Source organism: Frieseomelitta varia, unplaced genomic scaffold, assembly GCF_011392965.1.
Source record: "Frieseomelitta varia isolate USP_RPSP 00005682 unplaced genomic scaffold, Fvar_1.2 scaffold_170, whole genome shotgun sequence".
Taxonomy (NCBI): Eukaryota; Metazoa; Arthropoda; class Insecta; order Hymenoptera; family Apidae; genus Frieseomelitta; species Frieseomelitta varia.
The window spans coordinates 275,763-296,688 of record NW_025109417.1 but is presented as its reverse complement, the minus strand read 5'-3'; the positions used below and the strand labels follow the sequence as shown (position 1 = coordinate 296,688).

General features: G+C 23.2%; 1 protein-coding gene across 1 annotated transcript; it reads right to left on the bottom strand.

Annotated features, from left to right (window-relative positions):
- Positions 1 to 778: 778 nt before the first annotated feature.
- On the bottom strand, positions 779 to 20,098 carry LOC122538643 (dynein beta chain, ciliary-like; the record flags this gene model as incomplete). Its single annotated transcript, XM_043672893.1, has 11 exons — positions 19,970 to 20,098; positions 14,014 to 14,244; positions 8,759 to 8,866; positions 8,184 to 8,397; positions 7,537 to 7,689; positions 6,747 to 6,955; positions 5,258 to 5,488; positions 4,410 to 4,613; positions 2,987 to 3,178; positions 1,449 to 1,658; positions 779 to 1,053 (listed from the first exon to the last, which is right to left on the bottom strand). Coding segments are annotated over exons 1-11 (2,156 nt in total), but the record flags the coding sequence as incomplete, so codon positions are not given.
- Positions 20,099 to 20,926: the final 828 nt, after the last annotated feature.

Here is a 20,926-nt window from a genome sequence, read left to right as displayed (position 1 = left end):
CTGACCCCTGCTCTAATGTACTTGTTAAAATAATTATTTTCTGATCGTGATCGGTATTGCAGGCAATACTGCGAAGAGTTCTTTCGAGTTTTAGATACTAGTTTATTGCGATACGTTACATAATGTTTGTTATAATGTCTACTTTCGAACTTTGAATAAACATCTTACAAGATGAATATTCACTGAGAAAATATATTTTTTGAGTCGTATCTTTGATCATCATTCTATACTCTAAAGAATACAACAAAAAAATAAAATATATCAACGTATTATTTTATAATAAAATATGGAATAGAAAAATATTAGAATACTTCTATGTACATACTTCAATTTATTGAACATAATAAAAAATAATGAAAGAAAGAAAGTGGCAAATAAGATCAGTGTTTCGTAAAGATCTAGTCATTAAATAATATAGGAAGAGAAATTAGGCATTAAACACAGAAAAAACAAAACTAAAGAAATATAAGGGCAATAGAAAAAACCCCAAGAATATAGAGGAAATATTGAAATGTTATCATCTCAGTACAGGCTTTTTTCATTTCTTCATTACAGATAATTTTTTTATCATTATCTCAATTTGACACTAAGGAAAAAATTGAGTTGGAAAAATAAGGAAAAGATGTATAAAAATATAATGTAATAATATTTATATTATAACGTAATTATTTTTAAAGTGTAACTTTGGTACACTGGTTTAATATTAAATATCAAAAAATTTCTTAATGTCTTCTAAAAAAAAAAGAGAGAATAATTGTAATCAAAGATGAAAACTTACCAATTCACTATTAAATTGAGGTTGTAAGTGCTGGTGAAAAAGAATCGTGATCTATTATAAAAATCTATTGCTTCTTGAGGAAGATCGGACACTTTCACCATTATCATATAACGGATCTCTCTTAAGGTAGTTTTTAACTCCAGATCGAAATTCATTTCCAATAGCTTATCCTCCCTAATTTTTAGAAGAGTTTTCGTTAAGTGAGTTTCCCAAATTTCTGGCAATTTCTCTGCCCAAGCGGTAAATATTTGCTTTTCCTTTTCCTCGATAATCGCCTTAAAGAGATAAATGTATTATTAATATAATAAAGATATTTCCAACCATAAATTGTAACAAATGAAATGTTCATTTCTGTTGTATCAATTTTAAATCTTTTTTCCAGTAAATATCCCTTTCGGTGTCATGCACGAGATATGAGTGTTTTAAACACAAAAGATCAATTTCACTTTTTGTTAATTTCACAATTTTATTACATAAATAAACAATTAATGTTCAATTTTCCAAAAACAAATAATTTCTCTCAATGTTTGCCAAGATTTTTAACTATCTAATTATCTGTTTCAAAAAATATCAAATTTAAAAAAGCAACATTATAAAAAAAATATTAATCTTCAATGTAAGTTTTAATTTTTCAATGTAACTTTAATATTATAATTTTATTTAATGTTACCTCCAGTTCTTCGTATTTGCTTTTGAGTACATTTTCCATTTTGTTATTAATTAAAGGATGATCAATTAATTTGATACATTGCACTGGAAAACGAGTTATTTCATGAAGTTTCATTAATAAACAAAGGGATGCAGCCACTGGGGGAAAATGTGTATTCAGTGACAAATGTACATCTTTTGTCTCAAGATTGAAATTATTGTCGAATAATATCTGCAAAGACAAAACTTTTATAATTTACTTTTTATGGAATTTACGAAATAGTTTATTGAATTTTCTAAAACATAATAAAAAATCGTAATATCCGTTATATAATATTAATTCTTTAATAGCAGAACAGAACAGAAAAAAATTGGGCAATCCATTATTATATCATAAACATATATTATAAATTATTATTATATGTTATAATATTTTTAATTGAATAATTTATTTATTAGTATTTATTTAATTTACATAAATAAATACTAATGTAAAAGTTAGTGCTTTCAATGATGCATATCATGATATAAATATTATAAATTACATAAATATATACATTATTATTGTATTATATTATTATGTTTTATATAATATTTCTATTATAAAGTACACGTCGTATTCAAAATGATGCCTATTCGAAATTATGCAATAGATAATCAGTTTTCTTCTGAATAATTTATTTACATTTTCCATTTCCTGTTTTGCAACTTGTGATGCACATGCTGCAATCAATCTGCGTCATCTAGGATTCTGATGTGATAAATAATATTTTTTAATTTTCCCCATAAATAGAAATCTAATAGAATGAGGCTCGTGGCATCATGTTGAAAAATTCTTCGAAGAATCTTTAATATATTATTTCTAATTAAAAAACATCTCTATAGTTTAATTCAATTGATTATGAAATTTAAAAATAGATTATTAAATTCGAATTCTCAGAATTATAGGATAAATCATGATTATCATCTAAATGAGATGATTTAAAAATTTAAAAATATTATATTCAATTTTTTATATAACGAATAATAATTTTTATATGAAAAACTGTTATTCGTTTCAATAAGATTAATAATAAAAAATCGTAATATCCGTTATATAATAATTGGTTGTTTATTAAATTCAAAGTATTATTCTTATTATCTTACTAATTATTAATTGACAAGTAACATAAGTTCAAAATTAGGAGAAATGAGTTTATTATTTACTATAGAAATAGTAAGAATTATACTTGTTTTATTTACCAATTTAACTTGCGTATATTTTTTTATGTTAATAAAAAATAAAAATCAAATTTTAGTAAGTAAATTATTCGTTATTTTATCATTAGTTAGTTTATTAGTACTATCGCATATAGATTTCCTTCAACTTATGTTATCATAATTATTATTATTTCATTTTATTTCTTTTGTTTTTAATTCATTATATAGTATTATTATAAAGTATTATAAAATATTGCACGAAAATCCAATTTTCACAACATTGAAAAAAGATACCTAATTCACTAGTCAGCCAAAGAGCTAAATTATAAATAAAATTTAATTTATTAACATGGAAATCACCTTAATGTTACTAAAATGTTGATCTACCCTCTGAATTATTTCTTCATAGTTGTGCCATAATTGCGCCATTATTATAGGTCTATTGGCAATTACATTCATTATCCAGACAAATTTAAAGAATGACTCTAGGTTGTGACATTCCGCAAATGTTTGGTCAAAAATGCTTGCCAATCGTCGATCGAACTGCTCTATCTTTTATATCAAGAAGTATTTTAATTAATTAAGAGTAAATTATACAAAGTGCATTTAAAAAAAGAAAATATCCAAAGAAAGAATTTTTTTAAAATATTACATATAATATTACATATATAGAGTCATTCACATAATTGATAATAATCTATTTTTTTTGTTGAAATTGAAAAAGGAAAGTACAAGTACAAGTGCAATAATACATGTATAATTATCTTTTTGAACAAAAACTTTATGTATAAAATCCTCACGTCATTGTATCTAAAAAAAAATAGGTATTAGCATAACAGTTAAAAATTAATATATTTAAAAGATATTTTAACTTGTCATATAAAGAGACTGCAGGATATTTATACATTTTTGAGAATTTGAAGAACGCAAAATTTTACAAAATACTTATTATAATCAAGACGTATCAAAAATACGTTTTATATTTAATGAACTGAAACAAATTTTTATTTGAATCAATTTTTTACAATTTTTTATAAACATATATAAAATATATAGTCCATATATAAAAGACAAAAAAAATAAACTCAAGAGTAGTACGTCTTCTTTCATCTTTCACAAACTAAGTTTTACAAAATTAAAATTAAAATCTTTTTTAATAAAGAATTGATATATATATCTACAAATAAATAAATAACATTTTGAGCAGCAAATACAACATTAATATCCAAGTTATATATTTTCTTCTCAAGTATATAAAATATAAAATATAAAATATAAAATATAAAAAAATTATAAAATATAAAATATAAAATATAAAATATAAAATATAAAATATAAAATATAAAAAATTATAAAATATAAAATATAAAATTATAAAATATAAAATATAAAATATAAAATATAAAATATAAAATATAAAAAAATTATAAAATATAAAATATAAAAAAATTATAAAATATAAAATATAAAATATGAAAAAATTGTTGGAAAAAATATTTATTTTCAATAAAATTATCAAAATCTGTAATAACTTGAATATTATTCTGTATTCTTTTTAAAAAAATTGGAATTTGAATCAATATATTTAAAAAGTATATTTGTTGTTATCTGTAATATTGTTGTAATAATCTGTAATAATGTTATTACTATCTGTAAAACAATTTGTATGTAAAATTTTTATCTAAATATTCTATACAGACATATTATACAGTATTAATATGTAATATTTTATTCAATAAAATTATACATTTGTTTTCTAAAAGCAAGTGAATAAATTGCTCACCATGGCAAAGAATTCTCCTAAATCTGTAGTAAATTGTTCTTCTTCAGGCAGTAAAATTTCATAGGACACGTCTCCAAATTGTTGATACAATTTAACAAATTCCTCATAAATATTATTAGTCACATAAAGTAATGATTTCGCTTTTAAACCAGATATTTCTATTCTTTCTAGTTTCAAATAATCTTGTACCGTATCAAATAATGACTGTAATAAACAAACATTATATTGTAAATAATTTGAAAGATTAATGTAAAAAATAAAATGTATTATGCAGAATGTGACACAATAAAAAATAAAATGCGATCAAGGAAAGAGTATTGATGCAAATAAGGATAACTATAATATAACTACATATAATTTTATATATAATATATATAGTTATTATATTAATAACTATATATATTACTATATATAACTATATATAATATATTAATTTTATATATATTATATATAAACATAATTATATGTATATATAAAAATATTTATAATAACATAAATTTAATAATGAAAATATAATTATTTATAACGAAAAATGTATATAGTAAATGAAACAAATTTCTATTTCTTTAACTGCATAAATATCTAGTTGGTTTATCTAGCAGTCCAGTTGCTTTATTTCAAAAATTAATTTAAATGATGTATTTGAATAAATTATATATCATTTCAAATTGTTACTTTTCATTTTTAGTTTAAATACAATTTATCCAAACTTAGATTAAATTTTCTTTTGTAATTTCTTAATAAAGATTGTACACTTTTTAAATAAAATAAACGTTGATGATCAAAAACAATTCTCAACATATTTTTCACCAATTTCACTTATTCAAATATATTATTTTTCAACAAACCTCGATTTCCTTAAGCCTCTTCTCGAACATATGAATTCTTTCAAGAACTAACTTCTCGTGAAATGACCAAGGTATAGGTTCTTGCGATTTAAAATAACTTTCCACCTTCTCTTTAAATGATCGAAACAATTCTTGATAATTACTGAGAATCGGTATTACCTCTGCTATCTTCACCTTATTTTCTTCGATGTCTCCATCAAATAAAGTCGACGGATTTATATGTTTCACTGCCTAGAGAAAGATATTCAAATGAAAAAAACATTTCTATTCTATTTTAATCTTTCCACGCAATTATTTTCAAAAGTATTCATTATTATAGAAAATGTTTCAAATAAAATTTACTACATTTCGAGAAAAATACTTTATGATACACTGGATTTATCAAGGTCATCTCTATTTCTCTAAATGGAATATTTTTTATGTTTATTTCAATCGATAAAGTTTTCGTATAAAGAAAAGTATTACTTATATATTAAAAATTATTAATTTAGGAGATATTTTCATTATAACTGAAATTTTATAATTTTCATAAAAAAAAAAAATCTATCTTGTGAAAGACAGAAACGATATTTTTATATTCATACCGTTTTTGTCTTTCATGTAATAGATTTTACAAAATTTAAGGATTAAAATATCGCCTAAATTAATAATTTTTCAACATACATAGATTAATTACTTTTTTATAGAGAATGTCAAGCTTTATCGATTAATGCATAAAATAAGTATGATTTTGTTTCAGTTGAAGCGATCTTGAAATCTTGAAAAAGTTTCTACCTAAACAAATCTAGCAGTTATCATAATATATTCTCATCGAAACAGAAGATGTTTTATTTTGGACATTTTTTAAAAATATTTTTTTTATTTCACGAATAATAAAGATAATTGCGTGAAAATATTAAAATAGGACATCTAATATAAAATGTTACAAGAATTTAAGTTAAGTTAACTTTGAACATTAAGATTAAATGACGAAATGTTAAATGACAAATTTCTTGAATTTTTATCGTTTAATTGTAATATTCAAAATTCAGTGAAGTAATGAAAAAAGAAAAATTTTACAGAGAAAGGAAGACTTTATTTTTCAAAATAATCTAAGCACGACAAAAAAATTTTAATAGTTTCAGAAACGTTTGAATTTTTACAATTTTCGAGAAAACACTATCCTCATTTTTTCATCTGCTACACTGATGTAAAATCATCTTCGATGGAGAATGACGAATTCAGTACTTAAAATAGAGATTCTATTGCTTTAAAATGAGATAAAGTGGATTGTCGTGTGATTTTCTTTTACAAAATTATAACAGTTTAAATCGTCGATCATTTTTCATCGTTATTGGTTCAATTATGTTTTTCACTTAATTATATTTCAACTTAAATGTTGTAATTTTTGACATTTTCTATTAGCAATAAATGTATCATAATTTTATTGTTAGAATTAAAATTTATACAATATAATAATTTAGACATGTTTATACAATAAATTAAATACCTGAGAAATCAATAAATTTGAAATTTCTCGTAACAGAGCAATAATTCTTTGCAGGGTATAGTATCTCGAATGCGCCCACATTAAACAAACGCAGTGCAGTAGTATTTTTAATTTCCATATTATATCTCTGAATTCAACGTTTTCAATCTCATTGAAATAAATTTCTAGAGGTTTCAAATAAAGATTGATATCTCTTGTTTCCAATAATGCTGAAAGATTAGGGCAGAATTCATTTTGATTAAAATAGGAAATATATCTTTCAAGCACAATAATCTTTACTCTTTCTTTTAGTTTAAAAAAAAGAATTAAGATTTATTATTTCTTAACTCTTAACTGATATTACTGAGTCATTGAAGACTAATTTACAGTTAAATTACTTAATTCTACAATTTTTTATTTAATTTAACTTTATTATTAATATTGGTATTTTAAATACCGTCTACTGTGGAAAATTTAAAATATAAAATAAAATTAAATACATAATATATTTTAAATTGCAATAATCTAACATAAATCATAATATCTATATATAATCAAAACATATAAGATATAATATATCTATAATCAAAAAATATTATTATTATTAAATTATAAGTATATTATTATTAAATATTATTTCAAAACATCATAAAAAGATATAATTTTCAAACATAAATCTTTATATTTCTTATATTAAAAGAAAGAGAATGCTATTCCAATAAATGTTAAAAAGCAGTAACTTCAAAATTATAAAAAATAAAACATTTTCATTGCCTTTGAAACATCTTTGTGATGACTATCGTATACTTACCAGCAGTCACATTCCTTACTAAATTTTTGAAATACTCTGAATACGGGCTTTCTGTTTTTTCTAAAAATATATCCATCTGTCGTACTTTTGGATCTTTTAATTGAAAATAAATGGATTCCATATTTTTTAACCTCATACTCCAAAAATCTAACTCTGAAATAAATAAATAAATAATAAAATATGTAAAAATTATCAGTAGAATATTAAAAATTGTACAAAATAATATAATTATTGTACAAAATAATATAATTATTTTGTACAATAATAAGACAAAAGTGAGAAATTCTTTCGATCGCTTATAATCTGTCCAACGAAAATAGACCTCAACAAGTGATTAAGTTTTAAAATTCGTACCATAACACACGACTGAATATATCTTTTCACAAATTACGCGATGAAATAGAGAAAAATATATAGCTATTGAAAAAAACATCGATGTTCTAAAAACTTTGGGAAAAAACAACCATTAAAAAAACAGAATTGCAAAATTTGGCCAATATCGTTTAAATTATGTATAAAATATTTATTGAGTTCTCATAATTAAAAAAACTAAATGAGAAAATCATATTTAAATGAGAGGATCGTATATATATATAATCATGATAAAAAAAAAATAATAATTTTAATTTGAAAAATTGTTAAATTACCAGAGACAGGAATTTCTTTTCCATTCTTTGGAAGTATTGAGAACTCTATGTTCAGAATCTCATTAATCTGAGTTGCCCATTTTATTACGATTTCTTCTATGTTATTCTTTAATTGGAGTAATTTAGGTGAGTCTAATCTCAATTGTTGATTGATTATTTCTTCGATACCCATTGGCATTGGTAATAAAGTTTGTCCAGTTATTTTTCCTTTTACCTATATTTTGTATAATAATTATCAGAGAGCATTTTAATATTTTAATGGGTTTAATACGTAAATGAATGCGACAAATTGATTAAATGAATCAGTTAAAAATCAATCAACGTAAAAATATATTTTGTCTATGAAATTATTAATTCTGTCTAGGAAAATATTTTATAATAGGAATGTATTGGTTGCATATGTATGTTTCATAAATATTGCAATGATATTGTTATTATAAGATAATTAATAAAAAATGTTTATTTATATTTTATATTAATAAAAACAATGCATTATTTTTAAATAATAATAACAGTTGATAAAAAATAAAGTATGAAAAATAATTGATTATTTTCGAAAAGAAATATTTTTCTACCTGCCATATTAAACTTCGAAGGTTGTATATTTGTTTCTTAACATCGTTACGAACTACTTCCGGCCAGCCAACATGATTTTCCGGATTCGATAAAATAGGTACGTATGCCTAAAATCGTTACAAACACCATAAAATAATTATATGTATAATATTTTGATTAATTTAATATATTTGATTGCATAATATAATTTTCAATTATGTATTTTTACATATTTTTATGTACTTCTATTATTTACATATTCATTTATATATGTATATTATTTATTATTTATATATTTTCATATATTTAACAATTATATTTATATCACTAAATACAATACGTATTTAAGACGTAATAAAGTTTTGGAAGATAAAAAAGAAACGAAGAAGAATAAAAAGAGAAGAAATACATAAATAAGTTTCTATATTATATTTTAGAAATTTATATGTTACAAAATTTTTTGGAAAACTATCCGATTTAAATTTTAATATATTTCAAATCAAGCTTGTTTATTAGGTCTGAACATATTTCGTAATAAAAAATATGTACGCAAAAGTTGTATACAAAGATATTAAAGGTCTAGAAAATACCTTTTTATATTATTATATTATATTTATTACATTGGAATTATTATATTGGAAAAAAGTATTCTAGCCAGATGTTGGTCCTTTTATACTATCCACGATACTTAAAATTTTCTGCTTCACAATCTGAAGAGATATTTAGGTGTCTTCACTTAAATAGACCACACTGTATAGTTCAGAAATCGAATATGTGAAATATAATGCAGGAATGAAAAACAGTACAAAGAGATTTTTATGAAGAGAATGTTAAAAATAGCTAGATATATATCAAGGTATGTCATGATAAAAATAAAACCAACAAGGGAAGATTCCCAATCTGAATTCAGAAAATTATGAAATTTTAGGGATATGCAAAACATGTACAATTGAGTATTACGCAAACGTTTGTTCTACGAAAGATAAGAGGGTAAAATTGACCTCTAAAAATTCTTCTATTTTTCGATTTTATATCGTATTATATTTTATTATATTTTACATTGCAAAGAGATAGAAAAAAAAACTTCAATTTAGTTGAAAGTAAAACTAGAATTGAAAATTATAAAAGATGGAACTGAATTATTGAGAGACTAGAAGAATCGAATTATAATAACATAGATATGAGAATACTAATTAAGAATCAAATTATAATAATACAGATACGAGAGTACTAACTTGCTAAGAATATTACAATAATTAAAAATAATTAGAAATAATAATAAAGATAACTGAACAAGGAATCCAAAATGAACAATGATTCCTTTCAGATTTCCTATTTTCACGACTAGCAGAATACGATGTAACAAAGAAAGGAAATTTAATCCTGAAAATTAAACTCAAGTTTACGATCACTTCTTTTAACAGAATCATCTATCAGAGCAATGACAATAAAGCAATTTTGGCTTTTTTTATATTTTTATAATAAAATAAACATAAAATATAAAATAAACATAAAACATGTGTAACAAATTATAAATAAAAGAAAATGCTAGATTTCATATTCCTCAATGTGTAAGATCAGAAGCATATATGGAGCAAAAAAAAAAGAGAGTGCAGCGAAATAAGCAAAATTGATAAAAAACCGCGAAACCAGAAATTTATCGCAATAATAAATAATTTTCGAACATCCTGTACATAGATAAGGAAGTATGCGATACCGAAGAGACATCAACACCAAAGAGAACAAATTACTTGAATTTAAACGTGCCGCTACCGACAAAACAACTTGTTGCATAAGCACTAGCCAGGAATTTAGGATGGACAACGTCAACATGATGCAAATAGATAATTATAATACAAAATAGATGAAAGCTTGAGTTATAGACTGTATGAAAACAAGAAAAAATAGAGGATTAAAGAAATGCAGAAAGTGTCTAATTTTAACGATTTGATTTATGTCCGTGGCGAGAAATGAATTATTATTTTGATGATATTAATCTTTTTAAGTTGATGCGTCCACATAAGGATTATGTGAGAATCAATGTTGTTTTTAATAGAATCATACATCTAATACATCAATCAACGTACCTCGACATTTTTTATAAGAAAATATTAACATGAACAAAAATGACTAATTTATTAATTTATTATTTATTTATTATTATTATTTCATTAACTTATTAATATTAACAAGAATTATTTAATTTTATTTATTTTAACTTTAATCTTTTATAACATATCATATGAAGGACAAGGATGACATCTGCATTCAAATATTGTTATAATCTTTTACATGATATTTTACACAATATTGATAATTTTTCTTTTAAATCTAAATTAATAATTTTTCGATATGCATATATGAATTTTGTAGAAAATATCGAGCTGCGTCAATCAATATGAAAATGTTAGGAAACATATGATTTTAAAAAATTAAAGATTATTTTCATATAATCTTTGCACGTATACTTATAAAAAAATTAATAACAGAATTTACACATCTCATCGGTGTCAATTCACCTTTCATTTCTTTCTATGGATAATTTATAATAACGTAATGTTAAATGAGACTCTATATGCAGAAATTAAACACACTGAAAAGGAAAGAACGAAGAGAAGAAATAAAAATAGCTGCAGAGACACAATTATTTCTAAATATTAAGACACTAAATTTTTGATTTTTGAAAAATTGTTAATATTTAAACTGTCATAACATAGTGGAAAAAATCGTACAATAATTCACTTAAGCTGATTTTAAAACGTAAGATTTCCACTTTCATAATACTGAATTCATTCTTTCCAAGAATGTTTTTCCATCACACAACAAATGAAAAAATGGGGATATATGTTTTTTCTTGAAAATAGTGTAAATTGAAACATTTCTAAAAATATTGAAAAATTTAAAACATAAAAACATCATAATACATACATAGTTTGAAATTAGAAATTACAATTTTGAATATATTGTACGTGGAATGTACATTAAGGAATTAAAGACCCATGTCTTGATATATGTGTAGAGATTGAGAAATTAGCAATCCATGTTCACGAATCCATGACCTCATACATATACATATAGTCAAAACATTTACTACTTTATATCATGTTACATGGTTCTAATTAGAGTCGAGATTTCTTCATTTCCAGCGGTACCAAGATAAAGAACGAAATTTCATGTTTAACTGCTCTACACGACAAAAATTGAAGAAATTATAATATTTCGTCAAATTCAACAAAATGAAAAAAAAAATCGTAAGTTTCGAAGAGTCGATTTCAATCTTTTTAATTAAATAGTGGTTTCAGAGACGTTTGAATTTTTTACAATTCTCGATAAACTTAAAAATGTGCCTATTAATTATAATTCGTTATAAAGTTCGTTAGTATATAACATTCAAAAGCTAATCATTCTAAGTGAATATCATTTTTTTTCAAATTGAAGAGCATATGTAATTATACTAATGACAACGAAAAATGATCGAAAAATTATTGATAAATTATACATTAAATATATGATATAATTTAAACTGATGTAACTTCGTAAAGAAAAAAAAAACCAATAACAATGCATTTGGTCCTATTTTAAAGCGAGAAACATTTACTTTTACACTCGTGAATTTGTTCGTTTCGAAGATGATTTACATCATACACGGCTGGGAAAGTGAGGATATTTCTTTTCTCGAAAATTGTAAAAATTTACAGACATATGTGAAAACATTAAACAATTTTTTTATAACTAAATCTACTATGGTATTGACGATTGAAAACTTTTCTTTTCATGTAATAACATAACTTGAAATATGAAGGTCAGGTGACGAAACGTTAGGATTTCTTGAATTTCTATCGTTTAACCTTAACATTTAATGTACAATAAAATGATGAGAAAAAATTACAATAAATTTTAAGAGATCGTTGTAAAGGAAAGACTTCAATCTTCAAAATGTTGGTGGATCTGGTTACAAAACAGATTTTTTAATATTTGTGCGTATATTTGAATTTCGTCAATTTTGAAGAAAGAAGTATCCTCATTTAATCATCCGCATAATATAAAGTCATCTTAAAAAAAAAAAAAAATAAACTGATGTCAAAGTAGAGATTTCACGCTTTTGAATGAGACCAAGTAAATCATTATATGATTTTCTTTTTTTTTAACAAATCAGTTTTAATTTTTATTTCCGAAAAACCGCAAGAATTTTTTTAGTTGCCTATTATAACAGGCGATAAAATACATGTGTAATATTACTATTTGAAAAAAAGACAGATAAATAATATATTCAAAAATTAATAATAGATATAGCATTTTAGCAGCAGCATTGACGAACAATGATAATATAAAATGATGAGAATTCACTAACAGTACTTTGTATAATTAATCATAATTAAATTAAACATAAATTGAAATTTTTTAAATTGCATACATTAAAATTCCATTTAATTAAAAGACAAACGTCTCCGGTAGTAGATTCATTTTATTAATTATAACTTCTCGATTAGAAGATAAGAATTTAAGTTTATATACAAATTTAATTAATTGGGCTATTTAAAATTTTGTTTCAATAAATAAAGCTCCATGTTAATTAGCATTAATATATGTTATTTAGATATATAATCCACAGTCATTTATGAACACTGACATTTTCAAAAATTAAATTTAGAAATTTTTCTGTATTTATTTTCAATTTTTATCAACTATTTTGCTAGTTTAATTGTCTTATATAAATAAAAAAAAAAGTAACGAAAAATCAAAGCAATCAATCTATACATTACATAAATTGAATTATAAATTATCAATGCGGTAGATTCATAAATTCAATTAATATTAAGTATCGTACTTTACAGTTTGTAAATTATATAATCAATCCAATAAATTTATAAATTCAAATAATATTTAATACCAAATTTTACAGTTTATAGATTATGTAATAAATTATATATTAAAGGTCATAAATTCAATATGATATTTCATAAATTCATCTGATATTTAACTAAATTTCACAAATCATAAATTCAATCAATATTTAGTACTAATCTCACAATTTCTGGAATCTCGTTACATCTCTTACTTAATGAGGCACAATTAACATTATCATCAAAATTTAAAAATTAAGTTAAATTAAATTAATAAGAATTAAAAATTAAATTGAAGAAATTAAATTAAGAATTAAAATCACAGAATTCAGCGAGAAAAGGAAAGGAATTTAAATTCGCTGAATTGAATCTAATGGAATGAAACCGTTAGACAATAGTTGTGTAATAGTGCAGGAAGTTGGAGAACTAACATCCTCAACAAGCACGGCCAATTCCTCAATCGGATTCGGCGCCATGTCACCCGGTATCAACAAATCCTTGTAATTGTGCTCGGTGACCATTTGGGGCTCCCTCTTCAAGAAATACGTCTGCTTTCTCTTGGATTGCGTTATTTCGAGATAGGGCACTAAGAGACCGACGGGTGTCAATTGCAACACGAGGACCATCTCCGATGCGGTACTAAAGAACTTTGTAATTACGTCCTAGAATGTGAAAGTTAAGAATGATTTAGTCGTTATTGAAAAGAAAGAGAAGAAATCTCATTTTTAGAATCTGTTTGATCGATTGTCTTCCTGCAGATCTTTTGACAGATACATAAGTAACGATCGTTACGGCTGCTTCCTCCTGCAACGTATATATTTCTTATCTTTGCTTGCCATGTACCACGAGAAAATAATTTAAACAAGAATTGGGGAAAAATGGATTTTTTAAATAGGTAAGTAGAAATAAGTATTTTTATTCTCCCGAGTGATACAAAATAAACAATAATATTGATAATATTTATAAATAATATACTTCTTTGAAATTGTATTTACATAAAGAAATAGTACATTTTTTATATTATATGTTTATATACTAGTATAAAAGATAATATATAAAATATATTTATGTACTATATATATAATATATTTTTTAATATATATATATATAATTTATATATATATTTGTATACATATTTATTATATATATATATTATATTTATATTTATATTATACATATTTTAATATTTAATTCATACAAATACTATTGTGAATTAAGTACATATTTCATTGAAATATAAGACAATATATATATAATAAGTAATAATATTTTCAGCAATTTTTATTTCAAATGGTAGTATTTCAAACAATAATATTTCAAATAATAATGTTACTTTCGAGATTTTATACTGTGATAGATTTTTATTGAAACGTAAAGCTTCCTCATTGTTTCTAAACAAAAAAATTTTCTAAAGAAAGTAATTTTTATATACTATTGACACATTTTATTTGTTTTAAGTAAAACATATTTTTCAAACATATTATCTTTTAAACAATTTTTTATTCGAAAATGTAACTTATACTTACCCTGCGTGTACAAACATAATCTTAAAAAAGAATTGAGTAACATTTGGAAGATCTGTTTTGTTTCACACTCTTAGTTTTAAACTCCTACTTTTCTATATTTGCATTCGAGTATAAATAATATTTATTTATGATATAAATATTAAGTGAAATATTACTTTCAAATAGTATTTGATTTAAGTATTAAATCTATTAAATATTTTCAAACAATACATGATTTAAGTAAATCAAATAATACTTCCAAATAATATTTGCTTATACAAGACATATTTCAATTTTCAGTATTTTGTCTCATACTAATTCAATTTTTCCCCAGATCAATATTTAAGTATACATATACAATGATTCCCATTGATATTCAGATACTTAAATTAATAGTAAAACTGTTATAATTTCTGAAAAAAAAATCGTACGACAACAAACCTGGATTCATTTTAAAACTTGAATCCTCTACTTTTAAAGTGCATCGTTTATTTTACATCAGCCGATAATCCAAACTTTTTATTATCCGAACTGGAATTCTTTAGTATCTGAACATATCTCGTACTTTTTATATATGTAGCCCATTAAATAAAATTCTTTCACAATATTTTAGTGTTATTAGCGTAAGACGTTATTAATAATGTTATTAATTAAAACAAAATGTAAAATTATCAAAAAGTTAAAGAATAGGAAGTGTGCAATAAATATAACTCAAAAATAAATCATTAGGAAATCAACGATCAGTAGTATAAAAAATAAAAAACACCATCACTTGAAAATTATCTATACAACGAGGATGTACCTTCTCATTCTAAAACATTCGTAGCTTTCAAAAAAGAGAATTAGATGGTATGAATCATAAAAAAGCATGCATTATTACTTATGTTAAAAAGTTCATATTTTTTAATGTAAATAGACGTAGATCAAATACAAAATTATGGGTTTCTTAATATTTTATATCTAAAATATATAAAATTTAATATAGAGAAAGCTATTGTTCTATTATCCCAACATATTTCTTTCTCAATTACTTCTTAAATACGTACGATTTAAATCGTACCGCATCTAATATTTTAAATCAAATTAAACATTTGAAATATTTTTTCTTTTTCTTTTCCTTTCTTTTTCAGATTATTTTTTTTTTCAGATTTTCAGATTATCCAAATTTTTATCCTCTCGCCAGAAATTACGCTATAAGATGATGAAATGTTTCTAAATAAATTATCCAAGAAAAATGTTTCTTTACTCATCCCATATGTCAGATACATTACATGTTTCTTTATTCATCCTGTTTGTCAGATACATTACACGTAATTGGAACCAACCTGACATTTCCCTTCGAGACTATCCATAACGTAAGATATATTTATGACCTTTCAAATAATAAAAATTTTGTGGATGAAAATTGAAATGAAAAGTTTGAACGAAAGTACCCAAGCATGACTTATGTAATATCATGTGAACCGACAAAATTATAGCGAAAGGAATGCTGTTTACGAGATGCTGTTTACTTTGCGGTAGCGAAATATTCGAGCAGCTTGTGGTGTAAAAGTAAAATGTAACTCCAAACATTCGAATTTCGATGCTTCATATTAATATAATTAATTATTTAATTATTTAATCATCAAGATTAGTTATTTACTTAATTATTTAATTATCAAATTATTTGTTTAATTAACTATTTAATTATTATAATAATTACTTAATTATTTACTTAATTATTTAATTATCAAATTATTTGTTTAATCAACTATTTAATTATTATAGTAATTAAACGCAGTGCTGGGCAAAATATTGTAAATAGCAAATAATCCTGTTCATTATTTAATACAGCAAGTTTTTAAAATAGTATTTTATTTGAAGAATATTGAAAATATTTGAATTTTGACTCGAAATATTTTATTCATTTTAATTTATTTATTTGCCTTTACACACTGTGTACTCAAAATTGTACTACATACCAGACTTGAATAAATAAAGAAATAATTTATTTTTTATTTTCTTTCAAAATAAAATTTTTCCACCTCTGATATATATCTTACATTGAAAGATTAATTTCTTTCAATAACTCGATGATTAAGGTTCAACGAAAAAATGATTCGAAAATACCGTATTATGAGATGAGCCAACATTTTATGCAAAATTGAAGATATAATACTTAAATTCTGAAATATATAAAATATTTTATTTTATGCTTCAAATTATAAAAATAAAATATTTTATTTGCCGAGATTTTATGTTTTATCTAAAATACATACTATTTTATTTAAATCGAACAAAATTAATACATATATGTAAGATATTAAGCAATATTTATTTTGCCAAATATTACGCAGCTCAGCATCGAGCAAATGAGTACAATAGAGCTTCCCATATTTGGACTATAAAGAGACAAAAATGTTCGATTAATGGAATTGGACAATAGAACAATCAGTTTTCTGACATTAAATCGCATCTATCTTTACATCTATTTAGATGCAAATCAAGAAAATCGTCCACTTATTTTAATTTATAAGAATATTAATATCTTTAATTTATAAGATTTTAATATCTAAAAATAAAAAAATAAATTTCGATATTTCAGAATTTAAGAATTTATATCTTTCTTGGCTGCTGAATAATCTAATTTTTTAAATATAAATAATCCGATAGATTATGTTCTTTTTGTGCTCTAAACCATTAAATTTCTTCTCCAAGTACTTTCAGTATTTGAACGTAAGTACTGAACTATGTCTAATCAGGATAAAGTGGAAGAAACTCTGTTGGAGAAGCAATTTTGATATGCTAATCGATCGTTGAAACCTGATATAGAGGTGAAAGACTAATCAAACCATTCAGTAACTAGTTCCCTTCGAAGTTTCCGGAGTAATGGCACTCGACCTTAACCTATTTGTAAACTTTAAATGAATATTTATATGGATATATGAATATATTTTCATTGTTGGAAAACTACGTCTACGATATTTTCATCACTCATAAACGAAATGTTGATTTATTACGGAATTAAACATAATAATCATATGTTCCATTAGTATTGTTTTTCGCTAAAATTTTGTATTTTGTACATTAGTAATTTCTTCTTGCAATTAGAAAAAAAAATTTCATACACATAACAATATGTATAAAAAGATTCAGTGCAAGAAAAACATTTATTACTAATATAAATACTACGTTCGAATAGTAGAACTTTCGAATACAGATTGCAGTATATGGATAATGAAGGTTCGGATATGAAAGGTCCTGCTATAATTACATTTAGAAAAGAAAGTACAGGGTGCACTGAATAACATGTTAATTGGATATGAAGCGACGAATCCATTAACGTTGTTATCAAAGAAGTACACCCATATTTTGATTGCTGTTATTATCTGTCGATGAAATCTTCAAACGTTACACTTTGAATTCTTTCTCCGTTTGTTACTTTGTCAGTACAATATTCAAAAGCTAATCGTTAATCGTGTATAACAGTCAAAAATTAATTGTTTTAAGTGAATATTAATTTTGTTCAAGTCATTGCAAATAAATATGTTGCACATGTATTTGTCTTGTTAAAAATAATGCAACATTAGAGATTCACGAGTGATTAGTACCAATTGTATAAAAAATGCTTTTGTATTAGTCGCATAATCTATCTTTTAATATCAACATTATCACATCTTGAAAAATATGAATTAAATTGAAATAAATACTTTTTTTCAACATTAAACGTATAATATGCATCATTTTCAAGTGTATGTTTTTCATTTAAGAAATATAATTGCTCTAATGAAAAAAATATCGTCAGAATAATTCCAGATTTCGAGTGGGCATTAATGGGTTAATTAAGTTTTCTTTAGTTTTTGAAAAAGCCGAAGTTGGAAGATTGTTAAATACAGGATGAGGCATCTAATATACCCCACTTAAATATCTTGATTATTATTGAGACAAAAATAGTAATAGACAAAAGGCATCAGACGCACATATAGGCACATAATCTAATATTAAATTCTTTTGATAGCTAAAAATGTAGAGATCAACTTCATTTTCCTAAATACAATCACATTTTTTTTTTTTATGAACTGGTAAATCCATCTCTACAAAAAAAATATTAATCTATTTATGTCAAAAATCCATTAGATTAATAGATACTTTAACTTTAGTTTTTTAAAATATAAAACACAAGAGTGTTCTTGTGTTTGTATTAGCCTTATCTTCCATATGAAGGATTTTAAAAAGTCTATTAATCTAAAATTCTCATGTTTTTTTAACGTAAAAAGATTAATACTCTTTTGTAGGAAATGCAAAGATGAACTTACTAATGTATTTAAAAAATATATAATTCCATTTAAGAAAACAAAGTTGATCTTTATACGACCTTTATTTCTCATATAAAAATTATTAATATCAGACAAGTTTAGTTTGATTTAGTCTGATAGACTTTAGTCTCTTTTTTCTTTTTTTCTTGTATTACCCATAACAACCAAGATATTCAAATGTTTTAGGTGCCTCAACTTTTGTTTGATTTATTTTATGCTGAATAAAAATGAATAATTGATGAATAATTATAAAAATAAGTCAAGAAATGTAAAATAAAATTATATTTTTCGTTTCAAACCATGTTTTCAGAAAAAGTAAACTTGAAACGTGTTAATTACATCACTGGATATTAAAAGCCATAAAAATTTAGATTTCACATTGTTTAATCTTGGAATTTTCAATTTGATTCAATTATATCACTAATCTCTAAGAGAGGATATAATTATATTACTAATCTCAGAGAGAATATAACATAAAAAGAATTAAATAAAATTAAATAACCTTAATTTTTGTAATATAACACAAATTACCGAATAATTGTCTGTGACTCTATGATATCACTTAAGAATTAATACATTCAAATTACCTTAAAATCTGCAGTCGATAACATTTTCGTCCATTTATCAGCTTTTAATTTTCTCGATAACGTCAGATAATTAAACATATACTCCAACCGTTGATCTTCCTCCTTTCTTTCATCTTCCTTCTTATCCATTTTTCTTATTTACAATTTTACATACTAACTTAAATGTAACATCTTTTTTTTATTACTATTAATCTGTTCTTTATTGTATGTTTTTATACAAAAAAATAACGATTTATATGACAGTAAAGTATATGGAGATACCTTCAGAGATTTCTCTTGTCATCTCGAATAAATTCACACTGAAAATGTATACTCTGATACACATTATAATGCTTCTAGATTTCGGATTGTCTTGATGCTAATCGTCGGACTTCTCAAAGTGGTCAAAAAAATGATTAACATATGTACTTTACATTAATGATAACATATAATAATATTAATATAATAATATTATGTATTAAACAATTTAATATATATTGTATATATGTAACAGCTATGATTAAAGTATGATTAATATTTTATTTTAATAAAATTCTATTTTAATTGTAAGTATCCATATGTACACATATAAGTGTATAAAAATTAATGTATAATATATAAAAAAAATATATGTGTGTATAATATATATTAAAAAAAAGATTTTTTAATTTTATATTGGTTTCATTGGACTGACCAACAAATTTCAGGTAATAAATTTCAGTAAATACATATTATCTGGCATATAGGATATTTATAATAATAATAGTTAGTAGTTGATAGCTAATATAATAGTAATTTTTTAGAATTAACGCAAACAATTCAGAATCTACAGAATTAATACCAATTCAGAGTCATTAATACCAAAATCATTAAATGTATACATTATTATTATTAAGATTCATGGACATTACTAACTGAATTAAACCAATAAGATAAAACCACTATTATATTATTATAAATTATATTACGTATAATTTA